This window comes from Engraulis encrasicolus, chromosome 4 (assembly GCF_034702125.1).
Source record: "Engraulis encrasicolus isolate BLACKSEA-1 chromosome 4, IST_EnEncr_1.0, whole genome shotgun sequence".
In the NCBI taxonomy this organism is placed as follows: Eukaryota; Metazoa; Chordata; class Actinopteri; order Clupeiformes; family Engraulidae; genus Engraulis; species Engraulis encrasicolus.
In genome coordinates, this window is record NC_085860.1 from 11,249,234 (window position 1) to 11,275,404 (window position 26,171).

The 26,171-nt window shown below is 43.1% G+C and overlaps 1 protein-coding gene across 1 annotated transcript; it reads right to left on the reverse strand.

The window, feature by feature from the left end:
* Positions 1-690: 690 nt before the first annotated feature.
* LOC134447285 (sodium- and chloride-dependent GABA transporter 2-like) lies at positions 691-25,627 on the reverse strand. Its single transcript, XM_063196675.1, has 15 exons — positions 25,571-25,627; positions 24,308-24,508; positions 23,120-23,254; positions 22,600-22,740; positions 22,071-22,158; positions 20,416-20,548; positions 11,264-11,398; positions 8,480-8,583; positions 8,235-8,359; positions 6,894-7,006; positions 6,158-6,295; positions 4,164-4,266; positions 3,891-3,991; positions 1,698-1,868; positions 691-1,438 (listed from the first exon to the last, which is right to left on the reverse strand). The coding sequence occupies exons 1-15, from the start codon at positions 25,575-25,577 to the stop codon at positions 1,274-1,276; spliced, it is 1,860 nt and encodes a 619-aa protein (XP_063052745.1). The 5' UTR covers positions 25,578-25,627; the 3' UTR covers positions 691-1,273.
* Between the last annotated feature and the right edge of the window lie 544 nt (positions 25,628-26,171).

A 26,171-nucleotide genomic window follows, 5' to 3' on the forward strand; every position in this document is an offset into this window, starting at 1 on the left:
ATCTGAAATCTCTGTAACAATGCAATGATTGGAAATGTCAGTCGTGCTAGGCATGCATACTGTGACATGTGGCTGTGTGTAATGGACAAGCTCTGAGGACCAGCATGAAGTGTAATATTACATTTATATTATTTCATGTACTTGGGAGTGTACTGTAAATATACTTCAAGCATACCTATTATATATTTACAATACTTAATGTGATATACTTTTTACAGACTTAAAATGTTCCAATGTAGTCCAAAGAAGCATGAAGTTAATATACTTTTATTGAACTTCTAGTAACAATAAAATGTTATAGAAGTGTACTCAGGCACACTCTTAATGCCATACGAATGCATGAAAAGCGTGTTTGGAGCATACTCTCAAAAGTATGCTTGTAGTGCACTTAAGGTTGTCCAAAAGCGGTGCCAATTTAGCATCCTTAGTGTGCTGCAAGTGTGCTGAAGTACTGCTTTAGTAGTGCTTCAGCGCACTAATAGTGAAATGAAGCGCACTTTAAATCGCCGAAAATAGTACACTTTGTACTGAGTACGGTCAAAAAAAGTACACTTTAAGTATATGGGTTTTTCACCTGGGGTAGCCTTGCATCACTTCACACACACACACACACACACACACACACACACACACACACACACACACACACACACACACACACACACACACACACACACACACACACACACACACACAAAAAAAAAGAAAAGAAATCTCCATCTATGCAGTCCATCATGATGAGATGTTGTGCAGGGCTGGGTAAGGACCAGGTACTGTACGCAGGCCCCTCATGTGCAGGCTCAGTATATTTGGATATATATTTGGATCCTTGTCATGTGTGAGGTAACGAGCTGAGGGAGTGGATACAGGAGAGAGAGGAGAGGGCTACTGACACCCAACATGGTGGATACAGGAGAGAGGAGAGGGCTACTGACACCCAACATGGTGGATACAGGAGAGAGGAGAGGGCTACTGACACCCAACATGGTGGATACAGGAGAGAGGGCTACTGACACCCAACATGGTGGATACAGGAGAGAGAGGAGAGGGCTACTGACGCCCAACATGGTGGATACAGGAGAGAGGGGTACTGACACCCAACATGGTGGATACAGGAGAGAGGGGAGAGGGCTACTGATACCCAACATGGTGGATCCAGAGAAGTAGAATAGAGGAAAAGCTTCACTCTGATTGGTTACAGTTGTAGCCAATACTGCAGCTAGTTGGCGCCTGTGAACCTTCTCCATGTACGGTACAGATTCTCTGGTGGCTCCTAGCAGTTGGACTCAGCGCTCTGGTAGCCATCCATGTTGGAGAGTGTTCTCTGGGGGTGCAGTAGACCCTCCGCTTCTGCTGCTGGGTAGAGTGACAGCAGTTTCTGCTGCTCCTGCTTGGTCTTGGGCAAGTCCACAGAGGGCTGGGTCAGATAGTGCAAACGCTGGGAGAAAAACAACAGTATTTTATTTGTAAGGTTTTTTTTACACACCAATAAGTATACTCATGTTAATATCCTAAGAATTGGTTTAGTGTTAGCAGTTCCAATCTGCCTATAGACATATTTACAGTTGCCCGATAACTTTTACACACATTTGGTCTCAGCAGTAGAGTAGAGAAACTTTGTCAGTCCCAGAGAGACATTAAGGAAAAAGGAAGAAATGGAAAAGAACAGGAACGGACATTTGAGACTCAAACCATACCTCCTTGAGTGTTCCTTTGGTGGTGTAAAGATGGTAGGCCACTCCGAGAGGCACGCAGACCATGGAGGAGAGAGCCAGCAGCCAGCCCAGTCCGTAGCCCCACCACGGGTACACATACTCGTTATTGTACTTGAGGGGAGTGTACTTAATCAGGGAAAAGGCAAATGTGCCCTGTGCGGAGGAGAACACATTCCAATGAGTTGGGGTAGAGTGAGTCCTCCCACAAACTACTCATACATGAGTTATGACACATAGAGCAGCTGAATACGGTCTAAGGCATTTGGAGAACTGTAGTAGGGCTCAGTGGTGTGTGTGTGTGTGTGTGTGTGTGTGTGTGTGTGTGTGAGTGTGAGAGAGAGAGAGAGAGAGAGAGAGAGAGAGAGAGAGAGAGAGAGAGAGAGAGAGAGAGAGAGAGGAGAAGGAATTTGTGGGCTAAGACATGACATGATTTGTCTATTTTCACATTGCAGTTCTGGCATCAGCCAAAAGGAGGCGCTCCTTCTTCACTCAATACAGAGCCGTATATAAAGAGAGTCTGGCCAACTATGGGTTCGAACGTTCAAGCTATCCTGCTACTTTGATTGGTTCTGGGCTGGTCACATGTTTTATGGACGCCATTTTCGTTCCCCATGCTCCCATTAATGAGCATTATCAGATATAAAAAATAATGCTTCACTATAATATTATTACATTATTATTATGACAAACTGTTGTACATATGGCTGTAGTGCAGGACCGGGTCAGGAGGAAAAAACAACATCGTTTAACTCGTGACATAAACGGAGGATTTGGGACATACACGGATATAAACTCCCCTTTATGGAATATAAAGGTCAGAATTAGTAACTGGAAAGCAGCAGATTTCTCCATGTTGTGTGAGGTAAATGTATTTTTCCCCCTTCGACTTTTGTTAACAATTACTTTTGAAAGAAATAGTCATGATGATGGCATGCTCTCAAAAACTGTCCGCACGAATGAAGTTAGGTTTCTGTCATAACTTGAAATTAGCTTGTCAGATCTTAATTGCCACCTGTAACTATGCTATACTGTGAAAACATAACTTTGCCCACCAAGTTATTATTTCTGTCACGCTAATAAGGTCCTTTTCCCCTGCGATTTAAACTCACTTCCAGTCTCATCCTATGAGCATCCAGACTCATCCTACGAGCATCCAGACTCATCCCAATGTTCTACTGTCTGCAGTCGCATTTATGCACTGCTGAGCACATCGTTATTTTTAAACTACTAAATCTCGACACAACGTGAAACTTTGCTGCAAGTATCACCAGGGTCCCTGTACATGAACTTGACCATTGTTGTGAATATTATGTCTGTACATTACTTAAATATCGACTTTGACGTTGGCCCTACCTAGGCAACAACAACACGGAAGTAACGCTTGAATGCACTGCTGAGCACATCAAAACTATGCTGACAAAACCCTCTTTTAAGCAAACCCCTTCTATACGAACGAACTTGTTAACGTTTGTTTTCACATGTTGGGATCTTGATAATACTACAACCCAAGTTTGATGGTCTATGAAGCCTTATTTGTATTTTAAATCCAGCGATTTTGATGGTATGCAGCCCATAGAGTTACACTGTATAATCCTCGCCGTGGAGAGCGAAAATGGCGTCCATGATTCGAGTTGGCCAGACTCTCTTTATATACGGCTCTGACTCAATACTACAACACCCTGAGAGAGTTTGCCTCCTCATTAGGTGTATACTATAAGCATTTCTCAAAACCTAGTCCCTCTGTGACAGGCCTGGACTGGAAATCTGGCATATAGGGCATATTCCCAGTGGGCTGACAGTCCTCAGGGGCCGATGCTTCTGGGTTTGTTTTTTTGTGTGTGGTTTTTTTGTGTTTCAAGTTTTTCCTTAGAGACCAGCCATCAATTTAGATGGGACGGTCCATTGGTGCATCTTTTAAAATACAGTGGACTGAGTCATAATTATAGTATGGGGTCGGGGTGGGGGTGGGGGTGGGCGTAGTGAGAGGGTGGCCTATACCAAAATGCCCGGGCCGGTTTGTGGTCCTATACCAGTGCTGATATGTGAACTATATGTCTGAGTAATATATGTTGTACTGTTTAGCATATACATGCTATACTAATACTAGTGGTGTACTAATACTATGGTCATACTTATTTGTATAGGCGTTGTAATTGAAAGTTAAATGCAACTCACAAAGCAGGTAGCAGGTGTGAAGAAAAGCCAGCAGTATTTTATGACTGGCCAAGGTCGATAGCCAATCATGTCCTCGATGTTGTCATAGAAACGATCAGCACCTTTAGTTGAGAAGAAGTAAAGAGTGAAAAACTATTGATCTCATTGAAACTTGTAAATAATCAAGAAGAGCTGAATAGCTTTTTTCTTTTTATCTTGTCATTTGCTTGTCCTGCTCCCAGGTCAGACGATAGATGTGCAGACTTTAACTTTTTGAAGCTTATAGAGACTCACCATAGACCCATGCGATGCAGACGCTCTCAAAAATAGCCACGAACAGAAGACACATCCCACTGGCAGCGTAGTAGTCAAACAGCTGGAAGACGTACATGCCCCCCTGGTGACACGCACACACAGATGCCAGTTATTCATGACACGCCGTTCAATTCAAGAATGTGAATACATTGGCATGAATATATGACATATACAGCTTCATAAAACATTTCTGCGGCTAATAATGGCGTAAAATATCCTATCAACATTGCACAGCCTGGTAATCACACTAATGGTATGGCCTATTTTCAAGCCGGCAAAGTTTCTCAAGCGTTTTTTTTTTGTTATCCACCATGGCTTAATGAAGCACAAATGGTTTTGTCTTCCCCTGAAGCATCTCGTTAACAGGAATCATTACAGCGAGAGCCTCAATTTCAAGCAATTCTTCCTAATCTAAAATAGCCTAATTTTCACTTTCCCCTGTCCACCTTATCACCCTGCCCATTTCACTGTTTATCTTGCTACCATATAGAAATAATACAATTGTATTAGTTCTACGATGCTCCCACAGCAATTCCTGTCTGCTACTTCCTGTTTGGCTGCCCATAGCCCTTCTGCATGATTTAGCACTAGCAACTGCTATGATAACAGTAATGGCACTTGACCGTGGATAACAAGGTGGATAAATTTAGTTAAAGATAAAGTGTGCACGATTTGGCGCTATTCGGACCTGGGGTGCGTTTCTCGAAAGCGTAGTTGTTAGCCAGTTAGCAACTTGGGTAGTTGCAATGGGAAATTGCATTGCAAACAACAAAGTAGCTAGCGTAGTTAGCAACTATGGTTTTGAGAAACGCACCCCAGAGTAGGTATTGCAGCCAAAGATGATGTCGCTAACAGCAACTTCCCCTCCTTTCCTGCAGCGCAGAGCGCTTTTCCCCTTTTCAATATCCTGACTGCAAATAAGAGAATGACTTCTTAATCATGTTTTTTGCAAGATATTGAATAAAAACGTCGATCATTGATGACGTCGAGCCTCGTATTATGTGGCCGTAGGAAATAGGAAAGGACAGGAGGAACTAGAATGACTTCCCATTCAAAATGGCGGATTTACAGGCCTTGTGGTAAGATTTTGTGGTAAACTGAGGGTGATTACTCTTATCAATACGCCATACGCACTGAGTGACAAGTGCACCATTTGAGATAAAGGAGATGAAATGGGTGAGCCAGCTGGCAGAGGTAAGATGGCCGCCATGTGCTGACGTCTGACTTTGTTTACAGATAAGGCGGACGAGGCATCTATTCTTATAGGCATGAACGGCCATCCGGGTACTTTGCTCGTAAATGTGCGTTACGCCCCTTTATGGGGGAAATCAAACCGAATGTCTCATCAACTTACATGCTACATCGGCTAGCCCAAATGAACACAGTCCATGCTTCAGCCACGGCTGTTTGGCTACATTATTTGAACAGCTGGCAACAGAACACATTTTCGTCTTGTTGCGCATGAACAACGCTAGTCTACAGGTCCTTATCTTTCGTTTATTAAACCCCAACACCACCAATTGACTTGCATTGGCTGTTTTCCCCCACAAAAGGGCGTAAAGCACATGGAAAACGTCACAGCGTTCATGAGTATAGATCAGGAGTGGGGACCCTGTGTCTTGGGGTTCATTTACAGCCCTTGAGGCCGTCTTATCCGACCCCGATATCATTTTAATGTTGTGCAGCTGTACATGACATATTACATATTTTGTAAAGGGACTTTAGAAATTACAATTGCAATACATTTAATTTATATTTCAGGGGACCAGAGAAGATGGGGTCTATTGTAAAGGTATCTGCCTTCAAGATAGGCCTAAAGTGCAGGGGGATATGCTGGTTTGTGTTCATATGACGGCCCTTGGAGGACTTTTACGGCCCTAGGAGGAATGTGAAGTGGCCCCTCGAATGAAAAAGATTCCCCACCCCCGCCTAATATAGATCTATGGCATGAAAGAAATGTTACGTTTCTTTACCTCAGTCAGCATGATCAGTCCGACCATGTAGGACACCACAGACACAGCCAGGATAAAAAGCTCCCTTCTGTTTTTCCGCCTGAACACTGTGGGGTACATGTCCACCACAGAGGTCACCAAGCTTTCCACGCACACAAACTGGAAAAAGAAGACAAGAGTAAGAAATAAGAATTAAAGACCAAACCAATACACAGTAACAGGCAAATGAAAATATGCTGTAACTGTTAAACTGGCTGTGGCGCAGGCTGTAACCGGCTGTGGTGCAGGCTGTAAGAATGACCTAGTTTCTAAACAAACTGTGAGCTATCAAAGTTCTCTATGCCTCGTTTTACATGTCAACAACCCAGCGACTCTACAGAATGAAGTTTTGAGCAACTTTGCGCTTCGTAAATGGGTGGAAAATAGAGATTTATTGCGATGGCTAATTCGGTGTCGACCCATCACAGCAGAAGCCAAATTCCAACTAGCTCTTGGAATTCTGATTAGTGCTTGGAATTCTGAATGCAGGGCACGAATGGAGTTGACATGTGGCCAGAGTTAGCCCTCAGCTTCATGTTTTAACACTATTTAAACCATTTTACACCGGATTTCTCCTTTAACTTTGCTATATGTGTGGTCCAGTTTGGCAGAAGTTGGGGCCTCACCTATTGGTCGGTTTCCATTACTAAATGAGTTTTATATTTATTTAAATACATGTTTACTGATGTTTATCATGATGTTTATCATGGGGCCTCACCTGGCTGTCCAGACCCAACAGGACGATCGTGATGAAGAAGAAGCAAGCCCACACAGGTGAGAACGGCATCATGGAGACAGCACGCGGGTAGGCAATGAAGGCCAGGCCGGGACCTTATAAAGCATTCATAACACTTAGTAAATAATGAACTCATGATGAACAAAACATTAATAAATGTGGAAGAAGGCATCATGGAGGCAGTATGCAGGTAGGCAATGAAGGCCAAAACAGGACCTTTGGATCCAAACCACAGCACACTTTGAAGAAGATATACAAAGCATACATTTCCAACTACTCAGAACTTTAGCCAGAGCTCTAAATTAACACCAGCCAACCGGACAAATGCTGGAGAAATTTCAGTTTGGCTGGTAGAAAACACCAACTTGCTGTCCACTTTGACCCATTAGTCCATTAGCCCATTAAATGTCCACCACCTTATGTCTGCATGTTATCTTGACTTTGTCCTGGCTTTGTGAGTGAGCCCCATAATGCACGCCGTACCATCTGAGGGATGCTGCAAAAGTCTTCAAAAGGTTAATTACCATAATAGTACTCTACTATGACATTTTACAGAGCCTTTAGTAATGCACCCCCCCCCTCCCTGATATATTCCTTTCTGTTATGCAGTTTCACATGAAATATGACATGTTTTGTAAAGCAATCATAGAAATTACGTTCACAATAGTATTAAGTGACATTTTCAGGGGAGCTAATGCAGGTGGGATATGTTGTAAGGCTGGCTGCCTTCAGTAATAGGTGCAGGGGGAAATCCTGGTTTGTGTTTATAGTATGGCCCTTGGGGTGCTTTATCAAATTTGAAGTGGCTCCTTGAATGAGGAAAGTCCCCCACCCCTGTTTTAAAAGCACTAAAACAGGGGTATTCAATTTAATGTCAATGAGGGCCAGTTTTTCAAATTCCTCCCAGTAAAGGGGCCGAAATTTACGTATGTATTATGGTTGCCGACTGTCAATGAAAAAAATACGGGACACTTCATTGAGGTGGGGGGTCTGGGGGTCCTCCCCCAGAAAGTTTTGCATTTCTTAGATGTAATTTCCTGCATTTTAACATTCCGTGTCCCGTTTAAGCTCAATATGAAACCCGTACTTTTATCTCTAAATTCTGAAAAACTATTCCGTATTTCAAGGGGCTTGTGGGGAACCAGAGTCTTGCTGTCCAAGGGCCGCATCTGGCCCCAGGGCCGCCATTTGAATAGCGTGGCACTAAAAGGTTCCTCTGTACTTGTCAGACAGCCTTTGAAATGGTATTGATCTTTCCAACAGCCCTCTCTTCTTTGTCTCTCTGCTGGCCATAAATTAGCCGTGTGGTGTGAAAGCAGTTACCCGATTCTGCCACTTCAGAAATGGGCACATTCTGTTCATACGACATGAAGCCAAGTATGGAGAAAATGGCAAAGCCAGCTACGAAGCTCGTCCCACTATTGAGGAAGCACAACGCCAGACAATCCCTACAAGAGATGAAACAAAACACAACATTCAAAAATCAGCATGTATCATTTTAAAATAAATCTTAAGTATATCAATTAAATGGTTGGGTGACATTAGGTGGTTATGCTAATTGCCCTTACCTGTAGCAGTTATTGTTGTACTTATTGTAACTGCCCAGCATTGTGTGACATCCCAGACAGATGGCGTAGGAGAGGAAGATCTGGGTCCCTGCATCCATCCAAACCTGAGGACATACCGTATATAGAGATGGGTTACTGATTAGTCATCCGTGGCAAGCCAGGACGACAACATACTTCACAATGACACCTGTGGTTCACGTAGCCCTGAAGAGTAGGGTCAAGTCACGGTCAGGCGGGTCAAGCAGGTCAAGCAGGTCAGCTTTTGAAACGGGTGCGAACAGTGTCAAAGTGTCTTAATGAAACCGGAGAGTAGCGGGATTGGTCAAAGGCTCAAGGTTCAACCGGCACTGCTGTTACTGATGAAGAACACTCGGTCAGTAGGGCAATGCCAAGTAAGTGGTCCAGCTCTTTTGAACGCTCCCCTGCAAAGTACACGACTAACAAGGATTAAGAAAGAACTCTTGTGCCAGGATGCCAATAACAAGAGGCTATGGGCCTGCCAATCAAGGCTGTCTTTTCAGGCAGCTCATCATCGGCACAAAGAGAGCTCCATCTCCTGTTATGTGCAGCAAATTCCTTCTGGGTGGTTTTCTTTTCCACTTGTGTCAAGGTCTGTGTGTGTGCAGTGATTTGGTTCAAACGAGGGCAGTCTTTGTTGTCTGCATTTTCACCAGAGTGGTGTTGAAAAGCCTGCAGACAGTTTTTGGGTGTCTGGAGGCTTGGGAGAACTTTGCTTCTCAAGAACGGCTCAGAATAGATTTTTATTAAAGGTGAAGATTATGCACATTCTATGAAACGGTGCAGGACAAAGGCTGACTGTAGTTTTTCGCAGTCAGAAGTTCGCACACTTCAAATCCTTTTTGTTCTTTTTTATTATTTCATGGTGTGTGGACTTCTCACTCCGAAAACTTTCGAAAACCTCTCAACCCCTTCGAATTGAGACATCCCTTCAAAAATCACAGAATGACACCTACAGTATAAGCATTCAAAAAACAGCCTCTCTACTGTTAAACTAACTACAGTATATTGCTTGTAACAACAATTTAAAAAGGACAACAGTGTTGCGCAACCCTCTGAAAACCTTCATGACTTCCATGCATTGTGTTGATGTTAATAATGATTTTTTCATGTAGGTTTCATGGAGAAAAGGGCCATTAAACACTATATGGAATAATTATTACCACTTTAACACCGTCAATTGCGTCAAAAATACTTAAACTTGTGTGCTGTTGTGGATGCCGCGGCTTGCCCCCAATTTTTAAATGCATTCGCAATGCATTCAGGGAAATCTGTCGTAGCCCTCCGTCTAGAGTGTGGTGTCGGAAATTCTCCGTTTGGAGGGGTGGAAAGCCCTTCGTCATACCCCTACCCCTCTGTCTTAATGTGAATTGAGATGCCACTACCCCTACACATGGACGAGCAAAACGGAGAAGAAGGGGGAAGGGGAAAGGCGTAGGGCTAAGGGGTGAAATGGGATTCTGCAGAAATGTCTCACTCTTAAATGAAAAACTAATATGAAGAGATGAAGTCTATGCTCAAAGTACTGTTAAATTGTAAATCCTGGCCAAGGATGATAATATCACCCTGAGGTAAGATAATTGCAAGGCTACAATATGGCTATAGAATATAAAAAATCTATCACACACACACACACACACACACACACACACACACACACACACACACACACACACACACACACACACACACACACACACACACACACACACACACACACACACACTGCTGCCTATTGTCAGATTGTGAGCCACAACCTCCAAAGGTACATCTTGTGCGTCTGCAGTCAAAACAAACAGGGCACTTCCATAATCTCTGGCCACAACAAAACATAGTTTTTCAATTTATCTCATTGCCTTGTCCACTGGGCAACTAGTTCAAGGTCCCACGTTTTTGTCATTGTCAGTTGTGTAGTCTTGTGATGTGATGTTAAGTGTACAGCATGCCCTGACAAAAAGTATTGTTCAGGGATGCAAAATGAATTTCAGAAAGAGCGCAAAGTGAGCAAAGTTCATATTTAGTAGAAAAGACACACTCTCGGGTGTAATTCTTTTATTTTATACTAGTGGGTTAGCAATGGGTCAGTATTTTTCTGAGAGTAGACATTTAGAGAACTTCATGTACTGTACTGCCTCATTTGTATGCCTTGGGATGCTGATTAAATATTGTGCAGCCATATTTGTTTTTGTTTGTTAAACAGAATTAACTCGGGTGAAGTCTTGTCGAATCTGTGAGTCACTGAGATGGCCCAGATTTGCATAACGGATGCCAACTAGCAGAGTTCTGTCAGCTCTTGGGACATTTTTGTAGTTCAATAGCCTCTTCTTATAATGAGTTCCAATGGGGGAAAAGACTACATATGTAACGGATGCCAACTAGCAGAGTTCAGCGGTAGAACGTTGGTAAATCTCCCTCCTGAAGTCTCATGCAGAAACGTTAGCACTGAGCTATCAGTCTGGACCAGCTCAGCAGTATCGTGCTGTCCCTTCCATGCCATTCTGGAGTGAACTGGACTGGAACGCTCAGTCGGCCCAAGTCTAGATAGAGGTACAGTAGAACTAACCTGTGGGTCGCTCAGTCGGATCAGGTCTGGGTAGAGGTAGAACTAACCTGTGGGTCGCTCAGTCGACCCAGGTCTGGGTAGAGGTAAAGTAGAACTAACCTGTGGGTCGCTCAGTCGGCCCAGGTCTGGGTAGACGTAAAGTAGAACTAACCTGTGGGTCGCTCAGTCGGCCCAGGTCTGGGTAGACATAAAGTAGAACTAACCTGTGGGTCGCTCAGTCGGCCCAGGTCCGGGTAGAGGTAGTACTGAATCCCTTGGACGGCTCCGGGCAGTGTGACTCCTCGGATGAGTAGGATCAGTAGCATGACGTAGGGGGACATCACTGTGAAATAAACCACCTGCAGTGAAGGACAAAGAAATTCAGTTTGAATGAGGATGAGCATGTGTACACAAACAAAAAGATATTATCCTATTATCCTATTTTTTGGAATGTCTTCAAGTTCAAAGAAGGACTCCAGTTGATTACAGCTAAACTCTGGATAACATGACCTGGACGAATGACAGTTTTGAAGGGAATTTACCAATGATTGTGTAACAGGTCGCACCTGCTTGGTGACGCCCCTCACTTGAGAGCTTAGCGGTAGGCTGGCATAAGTCTATTTACCGGGCGAGATTACGTCCTTCCTGTGCTGCTGTTTCCGCTGACTGCCAGGCCGCGTCGTGGGCACGGGCTGTGTGTTGTCTGAAACCGTTGTTGGATTGAAGTAACGACCCGTTTCGAACATTTGTAGTCTACAGTGAAGCAGCATAAAGGCCTGCGTTTCGAACATTTGTAGTCTACAGTGAAGCAGCGTAAAGGCCTGCGTCAAGTGCCGCCCGCGTAAAGTGGTGCATCGAGCAATGGTAAACGGTGGTTGCAGCCACATAAAATGCCTATGAGTATCAGTGAAAGCAGTATTGATTCTAATTCGCATCGCCCTTGTGTTCTTAACTTGGTAGTTCATTAGCGAGAGTATGTGGTGTGACGTCGTGGCTTCCTGAAGCTGTTTGCAGTCTCAGCGTGCGTTCCAAGGAGGGTAGCCTACAATGTCTTTATGCCACCCTTTGTAACGTCAAGAATTGCAAGCTGATGACATTAGCTTCTTGTATATATTTTTTCTAGCGATCAGCGATCTGCAGTGAGACTACTGGCGATGCAGTGTGCCCACACTTCGGCCAGCTGCTGTTCTGCCTAGGAGACTTTTTATGATTTCAGTTTATTTGCGTTTACTGTTTTGTTTATTTGTTTTCGTTTGTCTTAATTTGATTGATCCTGTTGCTGTGCTCGTGCTAGACCGGCAGCGGTTGGTACTCTGCCTTAGCTCATCTGCGAAGCTTAGCCATACGTCTCTGTCTACCTCAGGTCGCTGTCATGGGTGATAAGTCGACTCTGCTACAATTCACCTTTCCGCAAACCCCTCCCACCTTAGCAACGGTTGCTATATTAGTCACGCTTTCGCGACTCTCTGGTTCTCAGCATTGGTATGAATGGCGTGGCAACATGTTTTCAACATGTTGTCAATTTCGGCTTTACCAAAAGAAATTACAACCAATTTTTGGAAGAGCGGCAAGATTTCTGATCAAAGCAGGCAACAGGGTCTTCAATATGCCTACGAAGGCTACATCCATGATATTGTATGCCGTATTTGTAGCCAGACACAGGAGATCCGGATAATTTTGAAGTGACATATCGAGACAATGAAGTACAAGAGCAGCAGTGCTCGTGTACAGCAGGGTAAGTAACAATTACCACACATATGTTGCATTAAAACCTCGTGATTACTTTATTTGTAACATTAAATCCACGTGATGGTAACAAATGCTAAATGTAAACATTCCCACCTGTAGTGCTCCAGGGTACTGTTCTCACATCGTTGGCTTGTTCAACACTCTTGACCTCATGCAAGTGAAGGAGAGTGGGACCCCTTTGGAACCTCAGGCCTCCACAAGTTTGCCACAGCAATGGCATAAACCAAGGGGTACTAAATTAAAACCAGTGCCTGTGTCGTCTGCATGTGCTGCAAAAGCAAAGGTCACTCGCAAACGCAAACCTGTGGACTGTCACTACTCTGGAAACCAGTAAGTCTACATTAACGTTCAGTAAATTAATACATCTGTCCAAAATCCTACAAATACATGGCTACTGTACATTGTAAAACAGTGGAAGTTAGATCATTTTTGTTGTACTGTCCTTTCTCTAGGAATTTCGAAGTGACTGATGACAAACTGGCTCTCCTACAAAGTCAGACAGGAACACCCATCAGCTATTTGGTGAACAAACCTCCAGTGGACCTCACTGTTGCACACCACAAGTACTCACTTGGAAGTGGCTTAAGCCATCAGGTAATTCACCATAAAATGGTTTACGTAAAGCAGAAAGAAAAGAAATACACAGGTCATGACAATGATATTTAATACACAATAACAAAATACTCAATAATAACATATCACAATACAATACATATACAGGACGGATCATGTTATTATATCCCCGAAACGCGGAGCGTCGGGGATGTAATGGTTTTGCGTGCGCCGCCGCCGCGTCCGCCGCCGCCGCCGCCGCCGCCGCGTCCGCGTCCGCCACCGCGTCCGCCGCCGCGTAAGGTCTTTCGTGTTAACGCAATAACTTTTGAACGGATGTTTGGATTTGTCCCAGATTTTTTGGGTGAATGCTCTAGGGCAGGTTCATGAACTGATTCGAGTTTGGAGGTCAACACTTTCAAGATGGCCGAATTCAAGATGGCCAAATTTTTGTTTGGTCCATAACTTCTGACCGGGTGGATGGATTTGTCCCAGATTTGGTGTGTGAATGCTCTAGGGTAGGTTCATGAACTGCTTCGAGTTGGGAGGTCAACACTTTCAAGATGGCCGAATTCAAGATGGCCGAATTTTTGTTTGGTCCATAACTTCTGACCGGGTGGATGGATTTGTCCCAGATTTGGTGTGTGAATGCTCTAGGGTAGGTCCATGAACTAATTCGAGTTTGGAGGTCAACACTGTCAAGATGGCTGAATTCAAGATGGCCGAATTATTGTTTTGCCCATAACTACTGACCGGGTGGATGGATTTGTCCCAGATTTGGTGTGTGAATGCTCTAGGGTAGGTTCATGAATTGATTCGAGTTTGGAGGTCAACACTTTCAAGATGGCTGAATTCAAGATGGCCGAATTATTGTTTGGCCCATAACTACTGACCGGGTGGATGGATTTGTCCCAGATTTTGTGTGTGAATGCTCTAGGGTAGGTTCATGAACTGATTCGAGTTTGGAAGACAACACTTTCAAAATGGCGGAATTTTCTTTTGGCCCATAACTTCTGACTGGGTGGATTGATTTGCCCGGTAACACCTTATTTTAATGGTTCACCATTTCAGTGAATCTACCATATTAGGTACAGTGTAATAACCAATGTAACAATATTTAATACCATGTAATACTAGTGTAATACCAGTGTAACAATATGCAATATCAGGTACAGTGTAATAACGAGTGTAACAGTATGCAATACCATGTAATATAGTGTAATACCAGTGTAACAATATGCAATACCATGTAATACCACTTACGCACAAACACATGATGTAAGTAAAACAATTACATTGTATTAAATATTGTTACACTGGTTATTACACTGTACCTAATGTGGTATATCCACTGAACCATTAAAACAGTATTACCATTTGCCCCATTTTTTGCTTCATTTTCACAATAGTCGTTTGGTTTTAAGCCTATGCACGTCATGTCACGTCTGTATGTATCATATACGTTTACGAAATGGTGGACGGGAGTGGTAGGAATGATGGGGGACTGGAAGCGTCGCGTTTCGGGGATATACCTTAAGCAGTCGAAGGCGACTGCACAGGCAGTCTAGTTCACTGATGATGTGAGGCTGGAAGTTGGACAGCATACTGACGACAAACCAGATCTGATTAATATTGTGAAGGCGAGTAATAGGGATTCTGCCAGACACCATTTTGAACTTTTTTATCTTGGCAATGGCACGTTCAACATGAACTCTATGCCTGGCTATTTTCCTTGTTATCTCGACATCTCCATATGGCATCTGCCTGTTTGCTCTGTCGAATGGGGGTATATTGAGTTGTAACCCAAGTTCCTCAACCTCCTTCTGGATGAGGAATCCTTTATCCACCATCCTGTGAAGATACCCACCCTCAATGCAGCCCTTAAAGTGATACTGTCCCATTTTTGGAAATAAGCTCATATTAGATATCCCCTTGAGTTAGATAATATAGTTTTACCTTTCTCTTGTACTTTCAACCGTTCTCTGAGTATGGCAGTGCAAATTTTACCTCCAAGCTAACAGTTAACATGGACTCCTATGAGACCAGTTAGCCGCCAGCTGGTCTCATAAGACTCAATGTTAACTGCTAGCATGGAGGTAAAATTTGCACTGCCATACTCAGAGAACGGTTGAAAGTACAAGAGAAAGGTAAAACACAATTATTTAACTCAAGGGGAGGTGTAATATGAGCTTATTTCCAAAAATGGGACAGTATCACTTTAAGTAGTTGCACTATGTTACACTGGTTGAATATGTCTTTGTCAGATATGGTACCAGTGAATAGGGCAGAAACAAACATGACTGACCCACGTGGATCACAGGCCACTAGAGACTTCAGGGTGTTGGTAGATTTGTTACGAGGAGAATGTCTGGCTCTGTAACACCAATGAACTTGGTCTTTCAATCTTAAGCTCGGTACAATCCGAAATGGCAAATGTATTTGGAAAGTCTTTTTTGAACTGGGCTGGCATGTTATCTGAAATCAGATCTCTTTGTGGCCAAGTAGACAGCTGGCCAAGAGTACAATACATGTAGTCTACCCAGGTGTTAAATAGTGTGCTCACACTCTGTAAAGTGATGTGGAATCTGAATGCTAAATCCTTGCAACCATACCCTTGTCTGAATGTCATCAGTGTCAATAACAGCTGACTACGCAAAGGAAGGTCTGGATTGCCACTGCGTTTTGGATAGGTCAATGGAATATGACTTTGTGGTGTACTTGGATCATTTGGAATGTTGAAGAACTCACACAAAGTATTAAACTGGTCATAGGTGAATCCAGTGCAGTACTGGAAATAACCTGCCACATCACTTTCTTGTACAGACTCTGGAGTTAACCCCGAAGTAGTGTGTGACTGGAGTTTGCTTTTAAGTTGTTCGAGCTGGACATCCTTCTCCTGTAGTTGTAGTGTCAGCTCTCAGCCTTCTGAGTGGCCACCATGTCCCTCAACATCGGAAGGTCCTCGCCATGGTCAGTAGTGGGATGTGCTTCTGTAAACAACAACAACATCAAAGAGTAAACAAACTGTGTATAAAATAACACATTTTCCTTCTGTCTGCAGCTTCTGCTTTTTGAGAGACCAGACACTCCATCTGCCACCAGTGGTCCTCCACATTTCCCTCTCCCTCAACAACCAGCTGATGTCTGCACTGTTTTGACTGAAGACGGCATGCAGACATACAGCAACTTGTTCCTGATATTTTCAGCAAATTGCTTTATCAATGTAAATAAATAATCAATTAATAGACCAACATTGTGACCACTTGGATTTTTTGAAAGATTAATTGCTGCACTATGTAGACATATACTTTTTCCCTCATAAACAATGCTTTGTAAAAAAAAATCTAACTGTCATCTACCCAAACAGCATTGACATTACATTGGTTGCTACTGGCATGCACAAAATGAACAAAACAGTGACCTTTTAGCAGGTAGTTTTCGACATCCACCGAGATTCTCCCTCCTAGACACAGGCACCGGTATAGCTGCGACTGGATTTGGATGTTCAGGTGTGGGCTGCCCATCAACAAAATGCTGCAATGACATTGAAAAACATCAGCCTCCAGAAATTGACAAGTGCCTACCACAGTTATGCTAAGGCTAACAGGTTCATTACAGCTCTATGCGTTATATTATCTACAGAGTAGCAGCTACGCAAACATGTAAGGTGGTAAAACTGAATAGTGTTTTAAGCAGAGGTTTTATTACATTTTTTATGCAGTGGGAGCATTAATAGCTTCTTACCTTGGAACAAACGTAGGTGCTACTGTTTATTTTGCTGACATTCAGCTGATGGGGGGGTCGTCCGGCATTGTTTAATCCACAGCAGGCATTTCTCTCTCTGGGTCTTTGGTTTCGGGAAGGGATAAAAATGTACCCCTCCCTCCAGCCTTTTTGGATATCGGGTGTCCGAATTGCACACCCTATAAGCGCAATATTTCATTTTTATATCCCCGAAACACGGAGCGTCGGGGATGTAATGGTTTTGCGTGCGCCGCCGCGTCCGCCGCCGCGTAAGGTCTTTCGTGTTAACGCGATAACTTTTGAACGGATGTTTGGATTTGTCCCAGATTTTTTGGGTGAATGCTCTAGGGCAGGTTCATGAACTGATTCGAGTTTGGAGGTCAACACTTTCAAGATGGCTGAATTCAAGATGGCCGATTTTTTGTTTGGTCCATAACTTCTGACCGGGTGGATGGATTTGTCCCAGATTTGGTGTGTGAATGCTCTAGGGTAGGTTCATGAACTGCTTCGAGTTGGGAGGTCAACACTTTCAAGATGGCTGAATTCAAGATGGCCGAATTTTTGTTTGGTCCATAACTTCTGACCGGGTGGATGGATTTGTCCCAGATTTGGTGTATGAATGCTCTAGGGTAGGTTCATGAACTGATTCGAGTTTGGAGGTCAACACTTCCAAGATGGCTGAATTCAAGATGGCCGAATTATTGTTTGGCCCATAACTACTGACCGGGTGGATGGATTTGTCCCAGATTTTGTGTGTGAATGCTCTAGGGTAGGTTCATGAACTGATTTGAGTTTGGAAGACAACACTTTCAAAATGGCGGAATTTTCATTTGGCCCATAACTTCTGACTGGGTGGATTGATTTGCCCGGTAACACCTTATTTTAATGGTTCACCATTTCAGTGAATTATTAGGTACAGTGTAATAGCCAATGTAACAATATTTAATACCATGTAATACTAGTGTAATACCAGTGCAACAATATGCAATATCAGGTACAGTGTAATAACGAGTGTAACAGTATGCAATACCATGTAATATAGTGTAATACCAGTGTAACAATATGCAATACCATGTAATACCACTTACGCACAAACACATGATGTAAGTAAAAAAAATGGCGGTGTTACTCTGGTATTACATTGTATTAAATATTGTTACACTAGTTATTACACTGTACCTAATGTGGTATATCCACTGAACCATTAAAACAGTATTACCATTTGCCCCATTTTTTGCTTCATTTTCACAATAGTCGTTTGGTTTTAAGCCTATGCACGTCATGTCACGTCTGTAAGTATCATATACGTTTACGAAATGGTGGACGGGAGTGGTAGGAATGATGAGGGACTGGAAGCGTCGCGTTTCGGGGATATACCTTAAGCAGTCGAAGGCGACTGCACAGGCAGTCTAGTTTCTTCTGGAGTAGACGTCTCTCTCGTTTACTTCCATTCATCAAAATGACTGGCTTGACTATGGTCCCGAGCTTAGAAACTGTTGCTATGCTATGATTGGTCAGTTACCGTTTTGGGGGTTCGGCCGCGGAAAGGTCAATTGCTCATTACTCTTCACATTTTCACGCCATGTACCCCTTGCCTGGCTTTCCGCACAGCTCCGTGAGCTCCACTACTCGGTCTGGGAGAGCATGCGTTGGCTCCGTCTTCAGAAGGCATGGCTTTATCCATCATTCTTTCCGTCCTGGCCACCCACAAAGGTAACACTTTACAATAAGGTTACATGAGTAATGATGGAATAATGTCTGAAGTAATGACTGATTAATAGTGAATAAACATGTGATTCATGTATGCAGTAATGTCTACTCCATTAGTAATCAATACATAATGATGAATGACTCATGATTGGAATAATAATGATTCACTATGAAGTAAATGTGATATATCAGGGGTTAATTAAGGGTGTGAGATCCAAATGTTAATAAATCATGTGTTAACATTGCAGAAAAAGATCATACCATATCTTTCCGATCATATATGAATCAGACATTAGTTAACGATGCAATCGGAATTACTGACCATATGTTTCCATTATTACTGCACCGTTAACTAAGGTCTGATTCATATATGATCGGAAAGATATGGTATGATCTTTTTCCGCAATGTTAACCAGGGCTTTGAACCAGTTCAAGGAACGAAAACGAAAACCAGGAACTTTTTGTATTTTACAGGGAACAGAAACGAAACCGGAAACATTATTATTTTTTATGTTCTGGAACGGGAACACTTATTTAAAAATAATGGTAACCGGTTAATACTGGTTAATACCGTTCCTCAAACAAAAAAAAAAGTAATTATTTTCCTGCGCACGTTACCATGACGGCTGAGGTTCACGTTAGCAACAGTATCTCTGTTCACGTCCTATGTGACATCAGACATTCTCTGACTCCACATCTTAAATAAGAGAAACCACTGTCATACAAAAGGGCGGAGTTTCCATTGCATCATTTTAAGACAGTGCAGAGAAGCGCATGTAAAGCGCACCGAGAATGTTCTACCTTATTGGGCATCCATGGCAAATTCTGGAGGATATTCTTTTCATCCATTTGAATAAACAGTTTGGAATGTAGGCTGACTCATTTGCACTTCCGTCTTTCTTGGTTAATTAACGTCAGTTAGGCCTATGGGGAGTAATCAGCTGACGGGAACGAAATGAACCGTTCCGGGAACAATATTTTTTTGTTCTAACCGGTTCGGGAACGTCAATTTATTGGTGGAACTCATAACCGGAAACATTATAATTCCGTTTCTGTTTGAAACGGAACGTTTGGAAAAAAATAACGGTTCAAAGCCCTGATGTTAACATATGATTTAATAACATTTGGATATCACACCCTTAACTAACCCCTGATGTACCACATTTACTTCATAGTCAGTCATTCATCATTATGTGTCGACTACTAATGGACTAGACATTTCTGCATTCATGAATCACATGTTTATTCACTATTAATCAGTCATTACTTCAGACATTATTCCGTCCTTACTCACGTAACCTTATTGTAAAGTGTTACCCCAACAAATACCTTCGAAAACGTTTTCTGTTTATCTCTAAAGCGTCAATATCGTCTTGTATTTTTCTGTCCTGCGACTCCTCAATGCAAGCTGCCATTGATATCGAAGCAATAAATGCGCCAATTATTTTTTTACTGGAGAAATGGAATCCTGCTATGGTCTCCCAGACCGTTTATGTGTGTTGGAGATCCACCAAGGGGCTCCAGAGAGCTACACACACACAGAAGTCTGGTGAGAACCAGACTAATGTACCACTGCGTTTCAATATTTTGATATCCCAGATTGTTCAGCTACTCGGCTCACCTTGCCGGTGGATTTGACACCCTTCCAGATGCAGAAGTAGCACATGACCCATGCGATGAGGAGGCAGAGGGCCAGGTCCCAGTGGAGCGCCCCCATGTGGTCAATACCAGAGGAGATCCGCAACACCCTCCTCCTGTAAACACACACCAACACACACTGATGAGGATTTCCTTTGGCCCTGTACCTTCAGGTCGACATCATCAAAAAATGCCTCAACCACATGAAGACGAATGCCTCAACACATGAAAAAGAACGCTTCAATCTATGAGTTTGGTGTAACGTAAGTGTAAGTTAATTAGTCTTCAGAACACTTTCACTTACAGTTAAAAAATACCTCGCTTTCAACCAGCAAAACGTTACGAGCGAGGCTTGTTACATGGCTGTATAATATGACCGCTGTCAACATAGCATGTTCTGTGTTAGCTAGCTAGATTCTAGCTCTGTGTTAATTGACAACAGGTTGGCTAGCCGCGAGGTCACTCGGGCCAGGTCTCATTCATTTCCACCTATTTAGTCAGCGACTTATAGACTTTCGTTCTGCGGCGCCTTGGTATGAATTCTGCCTTATGGACTTTCAAAGCTCCCAAATCTCTCGTTTTAATGTCATGGTCTTCTTTTAACTGTCACAAAAGTGGCAGCCTGGCAAGATTGGCCGCTGGTGATAGATCATTTCAAATTGTTTCATTAACAATTGATTAAATATCAACATCGGTTAATACTTGGGAGATAGTTCATATAACTTGTCTGCTTGCTGACCATATGTTTATGTGTTTGTAAATAACAATAGTTTATATATAATTTTGGTTCCAGTTTGAAAGTCGTGATGCACCGAATTTCTCTTAGACTGTTATTGAACTGACAGGGGGTCGTTTCACCTAAAAATGCCCGGATGTAACAATAATAATCACTCAATTCCTTCTCCTGGAGCAACACCTAAGAATGAGGGCGGAGGACATAGGAAATGGTTGGAGGAGGCGGGATATTAAAACTTAGCCATAGTGTTGGTCACACTCTGTAACAGTGTTTATTGGGGACCGTTTTGAGCTGTAAATGTCCTGTAGAGAATGTTTTACAACACAAAAGCTTCTACATGATGAAGTACAAGGATATATTATGGCCATGAAACAACAACATGTAATATCCAGTTAAGAGTTTTCACAAAATTTATTTAGTGTTTCCCATACTCATGAACGGCGTGACGTTTTCCATGTGCGTTACGCCCATTTGTGGGGGAAAACAACACATGCAAGTCAATTGGTGATGTTGGGGATTAATAAACGAAAGATACGGACCTGTAGACTAGCGTTGTTCACGCGCAACATGCCGAAAACGTGTTCCGTTGCCGGTTGTTCAAATAATATAGCCAAACAGCCGTGGCTGAAGCATGGAATGTATTCATTTAGGCTAGCCAATGTAGCATGTAAGTCAATGAGACATTCGGTTTGTTTTCACCCATAAAGGGGCGTAACGCAAATTTAAGAGCAAAGTACCCGGATGACCGTTCATGAGTATTGGCAGAGTCCCCATGTAAATAACGGGCCTAAATTAACTGATGACATCACTCCTTCATGACAGTGACTATTGTCTCGGCCTGTCCGTTAATAACAGAGACTACAATTTCACTACAAAAGTATTTGTAAGTATTGTTCACTTACTCCCAAAATTCAATGACTGGAGAAGTAGCATTCTCATAATGACCGGGGGCTAGAGAATCATTCCTCCTCTGGAATTCGGTGCAAGTTTCTTGAAACCACAAAAAAGACAAAGACACACACATTAGTAAGGTACTCAGCAGATGTGAGTTTTTATAGCTAACAAAATATGCATTAAAAAGGAGCACTTAAAGGAGCACTTCACCATTTCTGGAAATGTGCTCATTGCCCCCCAATCCAGTTCAATAATTGACTTCTACCTAGACTTTTACCTGTTCTTCCAGTCATTCTGTGACTCTGTTGATGCAACAAACTAGCGCATGTCATTGAACTGAACAATACCAGCTGCTAATGGTCCTATTCAGTTCAATACAGTTTGGAACGGGGTGTAACATTACCAGACTCTGGAACAGCTGGAAGAACACATTTCCAGAAAAATGCTGGACTTTTCCTTTAAACTGCATTTTTCTGACTCTGCAACAGAAACATATATGACATAGACCACAAGACTTGATTGATTGGGCCACCTCACCTGTGTTCCATGTATTGTTGCACGAGGACCAAGGCAAATCCCAGGAGAAGGAATACCGCAGGTAAAATATTGCCCACGCCAAGACAACGATGTAATAGAAATTCATAAAGGCCACGACGACTTGAGTGGCATACCCGATTCCTGTGCCATAAGAAAATGGTGAAATTGCACTTAGGCTCATCCAAAGACAAATACAGTACATAAACTTACATTAGCCTACTTAACATAACATGAATGGTCAGTATGTACAGTACATAGTGTCTGTTCCCTTACTAACTATGTGAGTATATAGATGATAGTCACATGAATAAACAGATGTGTCACCTTGAGTACTTCACCTTAGTAAATGCAAGTGTTTCTTTTCTGATATCTACTAGTCTACATAATAGCCAAGCTGCACCAAGTTGTACTACACGTCATAACAACTCCAGCTCTCCTTACACAATTCAGTCACGTTATAAATAATTTGGTGAATAAACAAGCTAAGGTAAAAGACTGTATTAAAAGCTGGTTGCTTGACCTTCAAACAGGGGGCTGATCTTCCTCCAGCAGGTGATGCCTCCCTGGCTGGTGTACTGGCCCAGAGCCGTCTCCAGGAAGAACACCGGTATCCCACAGGTGAAGAGGAAGATGAGGTATGGGATGAAGAACGTACCTGTTCACACAGCACACAGTACACACAGGTGAAGAGGAAGATGAGGTATGGGATGAAGAACGTACCTGTTCACACAACACACAATACACACAGGTGAAGAGGAAGATGAGGTACGGGATGAAGAACGTACCTGTTCACACAACACACAATACACACAGGTGAAGAGGAAGATGAGGTATGGGATGAAGAACGTACCTGTTCACACAGCACACAGTACCTCTTGGTGACTTCGCTCTGGGTTTGCACTCTTTCATGTACTGATTGAAGAATGGCCACTGCAAGACATTTTTGTTGGTGGGCGGGGCTTATGGTCTGTTTCGGAGACTCAGCCTCTGATTGTTGGAAACCGCTGTCGGCCAAGAAATTAGCTTACGTGGTTGGCTGCCAGTGTCTTGCCCCTCCTCACAACACCGTGTTTGTAAACAAAAAGAAAACCCATGTATACTGTAAATGGGATTTTTGTTTATAAACATTTGTGTTGTGAGGAGGGGCAAGATGCTAAGCGGCCAACCATGTGAGCTCATTTTTTGACCAACAACAGTTTCCAACAATCAGAGGTTGTACACTGCGCAGCCAGGGTCGTGCAGACAGGGGGTAGAGGGGGTTTGGTGGTTAATCAAGGGTCTTGGGCCATAACTTTCTAGCTCTCTGGGTTTAGCCATGTGCTGTCAATCAAAACTCACTACACTAAATTTCCCATAAACAAATAAGTTCCTTGATGAGAATGCTTAGGATTTGCTCCAAACTTTGTGTGTCGCTAGCATTACACATTAAGGAGGCCTACAGAAACTGATTATATTGTGGAGACCAACACTTTCAAGATGGCCAACATTTTGGTTGTGTGATCAGGTGGACCTAGGGCATTTTCAAGGCCTAGCAAAGTCTATGTCTATATGGTGACGTGACATTTTACTTTAGTCTATGTTGTTTGTTGTCCTCTTAATGTTTCTTCTTCATGATGCTGTAACCTCCCTGTCAATTCCTCCCTGGTGGAGACTACTAACTAATAAAGAAAACTAACCCTAAGCCTACAATGATCAAATTGATATTCACCTCCTCCATTCTTGTAGCACAAGTAAGGGAATCGCCACACATTCCCCAGGCCGATGATCTCCCCAGCCACCGACAGGATAAATTCCATCTTGTTGGTCCACTGACCGCGCTCGGCCAACTTCTCCTCTGGTTTGGGGTCCACGTCCAGAGGTTTGGTGTGGCCATTTAAAGGACCCTTTTTAGACGCAGCATCCACGTCTCCTGTGCAGGCGGAAGAGGGAAACAATATGAAGGGCTTAGTACAGGGGTGGGAAACCTTTTTCATTCGAGGCGCCACATCAAATTTTATGAAGCCCAGTACAATGAACCGTACAATGAAAAAAACAGGATTTTCCCCCTGCATTTTGGGCCTATATTGAATTTGAAGGTGACCACCTTTACAACAGACCGAACCTGAAAAAAAAACAACTTGTAATTGTATTGCAAACCACCACCACCACTACCACTACTACCACCACCACCACCTCTACCACCACCACCATCACCACTACCACCACGACTACCACCACCACCACTACTACTACTACCACTACCACCACCACTACCAGTACGACCACCTACCACTACCACCTACCACTACCACCTCTCCTCCTCTCCTCTCCTCTCCTCTCTTCTTTTTTCCTCTCCTCGCCTCTCCTCTCTTCTTTTTTCCTCTCCTCGCCTCTCCTCTCCTCTCTTCTCTTCTCCTCACCTCTCCTCTCCTCTCCTCTCCCTCATCAGACCAGAGGAAACCAAACTATTGGCTTGGGAGGTTAAACGCTAAAATGTTTGTTTCAGTACCCAAAGCATTCATGAGTGACAAGGTAAAATGGAGAGCAGTGGGGCTAATTTATGTTTACAATTAACACAAAAAATATGTGAAGAATTCAATAGACTGACAAGTTTCTTGTGTGATCCAGAAAAGATCTAACAACAAACTGCTGAAAACAGTGAGGCAGACTACAGATGTAAGTATTTGAAAACCATAATATTTGATTAGATGCATGAATCTGCAAATTGTAGAGGTATTTTACAATCTCCCAATGACACAACACAGTATGGACGCACATTGGCTACATTAGGTTGGCTGCTAATGCTTTTTCAGGCCCATTCCAAAACATGCCACTCTAAAATAACAATGTTTCCCAATTTTACATTTTTTACAACTTACATTATATCTTGTAATAAGGCAATTTATGTTGTAAGGGGGAAATGAAGAAAAAGAGAAATGAGCGGATTAAAAAGGGAATAAGGATGAAAGAAGAGAGCTTGGTCTGAACTCACCCTTCATGGTCACAAGTTGAAAAAGCTGTCTGGTGTGAGGTGTAGCATGTGGAGGTGTCTGACAATGTGTGTGCACGTGGAGGTGTAAAAGACTCTCTAATTCAAAAAGCCTGTCAGCCTTCGATGAACTTTTAGTTAACCACTCACCCAGTTAAACACTCCCCATCTCCTCTCCCACTCTGACAACACACACACACACACACACACACACACACACACACACACACACACACACACACACACACACACACACACACACACACACACACACACACACACACACACACACACACACACCAAACAGGGTGAGCGGGAGGGAGACCCAGACAGACAAGAACAAGGAGATAGAGGGGGGGGGGGAGTAGAGGAGAAAATGATAGAGAGAGTGGGGAGGGAGAGAGTGGTGGAGAAAGTGATAGAGAGAGTGGGGGGAGAGATAGTGGCAGAATGAGCCACACAGTGGCGTCTCAGTGTGGTAGAGAGATTGCGTAACCTTTGGACTGCTATTCTCTGAGTACTGCTCTGAATGGTGAGGGAGGACCAGAGAGAGAGGACCAGAGAGAGAGAGAGAGAGAGAGAGAGAGAGAGAGAGAGAGAGAGA

Coding starts and splice junctions, on each gene's coding strand:
- LOC134447285 (XM_063196675.1), bottom strand. Junction 22,159..22,599: donor CAACAATACATGGAACACAG/GTGAGGTGGCCC, acceptor TGTGGTTTCAAG/AAACTTGCACCGAATTCCAG. Junction 7,007..8,234: donor TTCTGAAGTGGCAGAATCGG/GTAACTGCTTTC, acceptor ATGCTTTATAAG/GTCCCGGCCTGGCCTTCATT.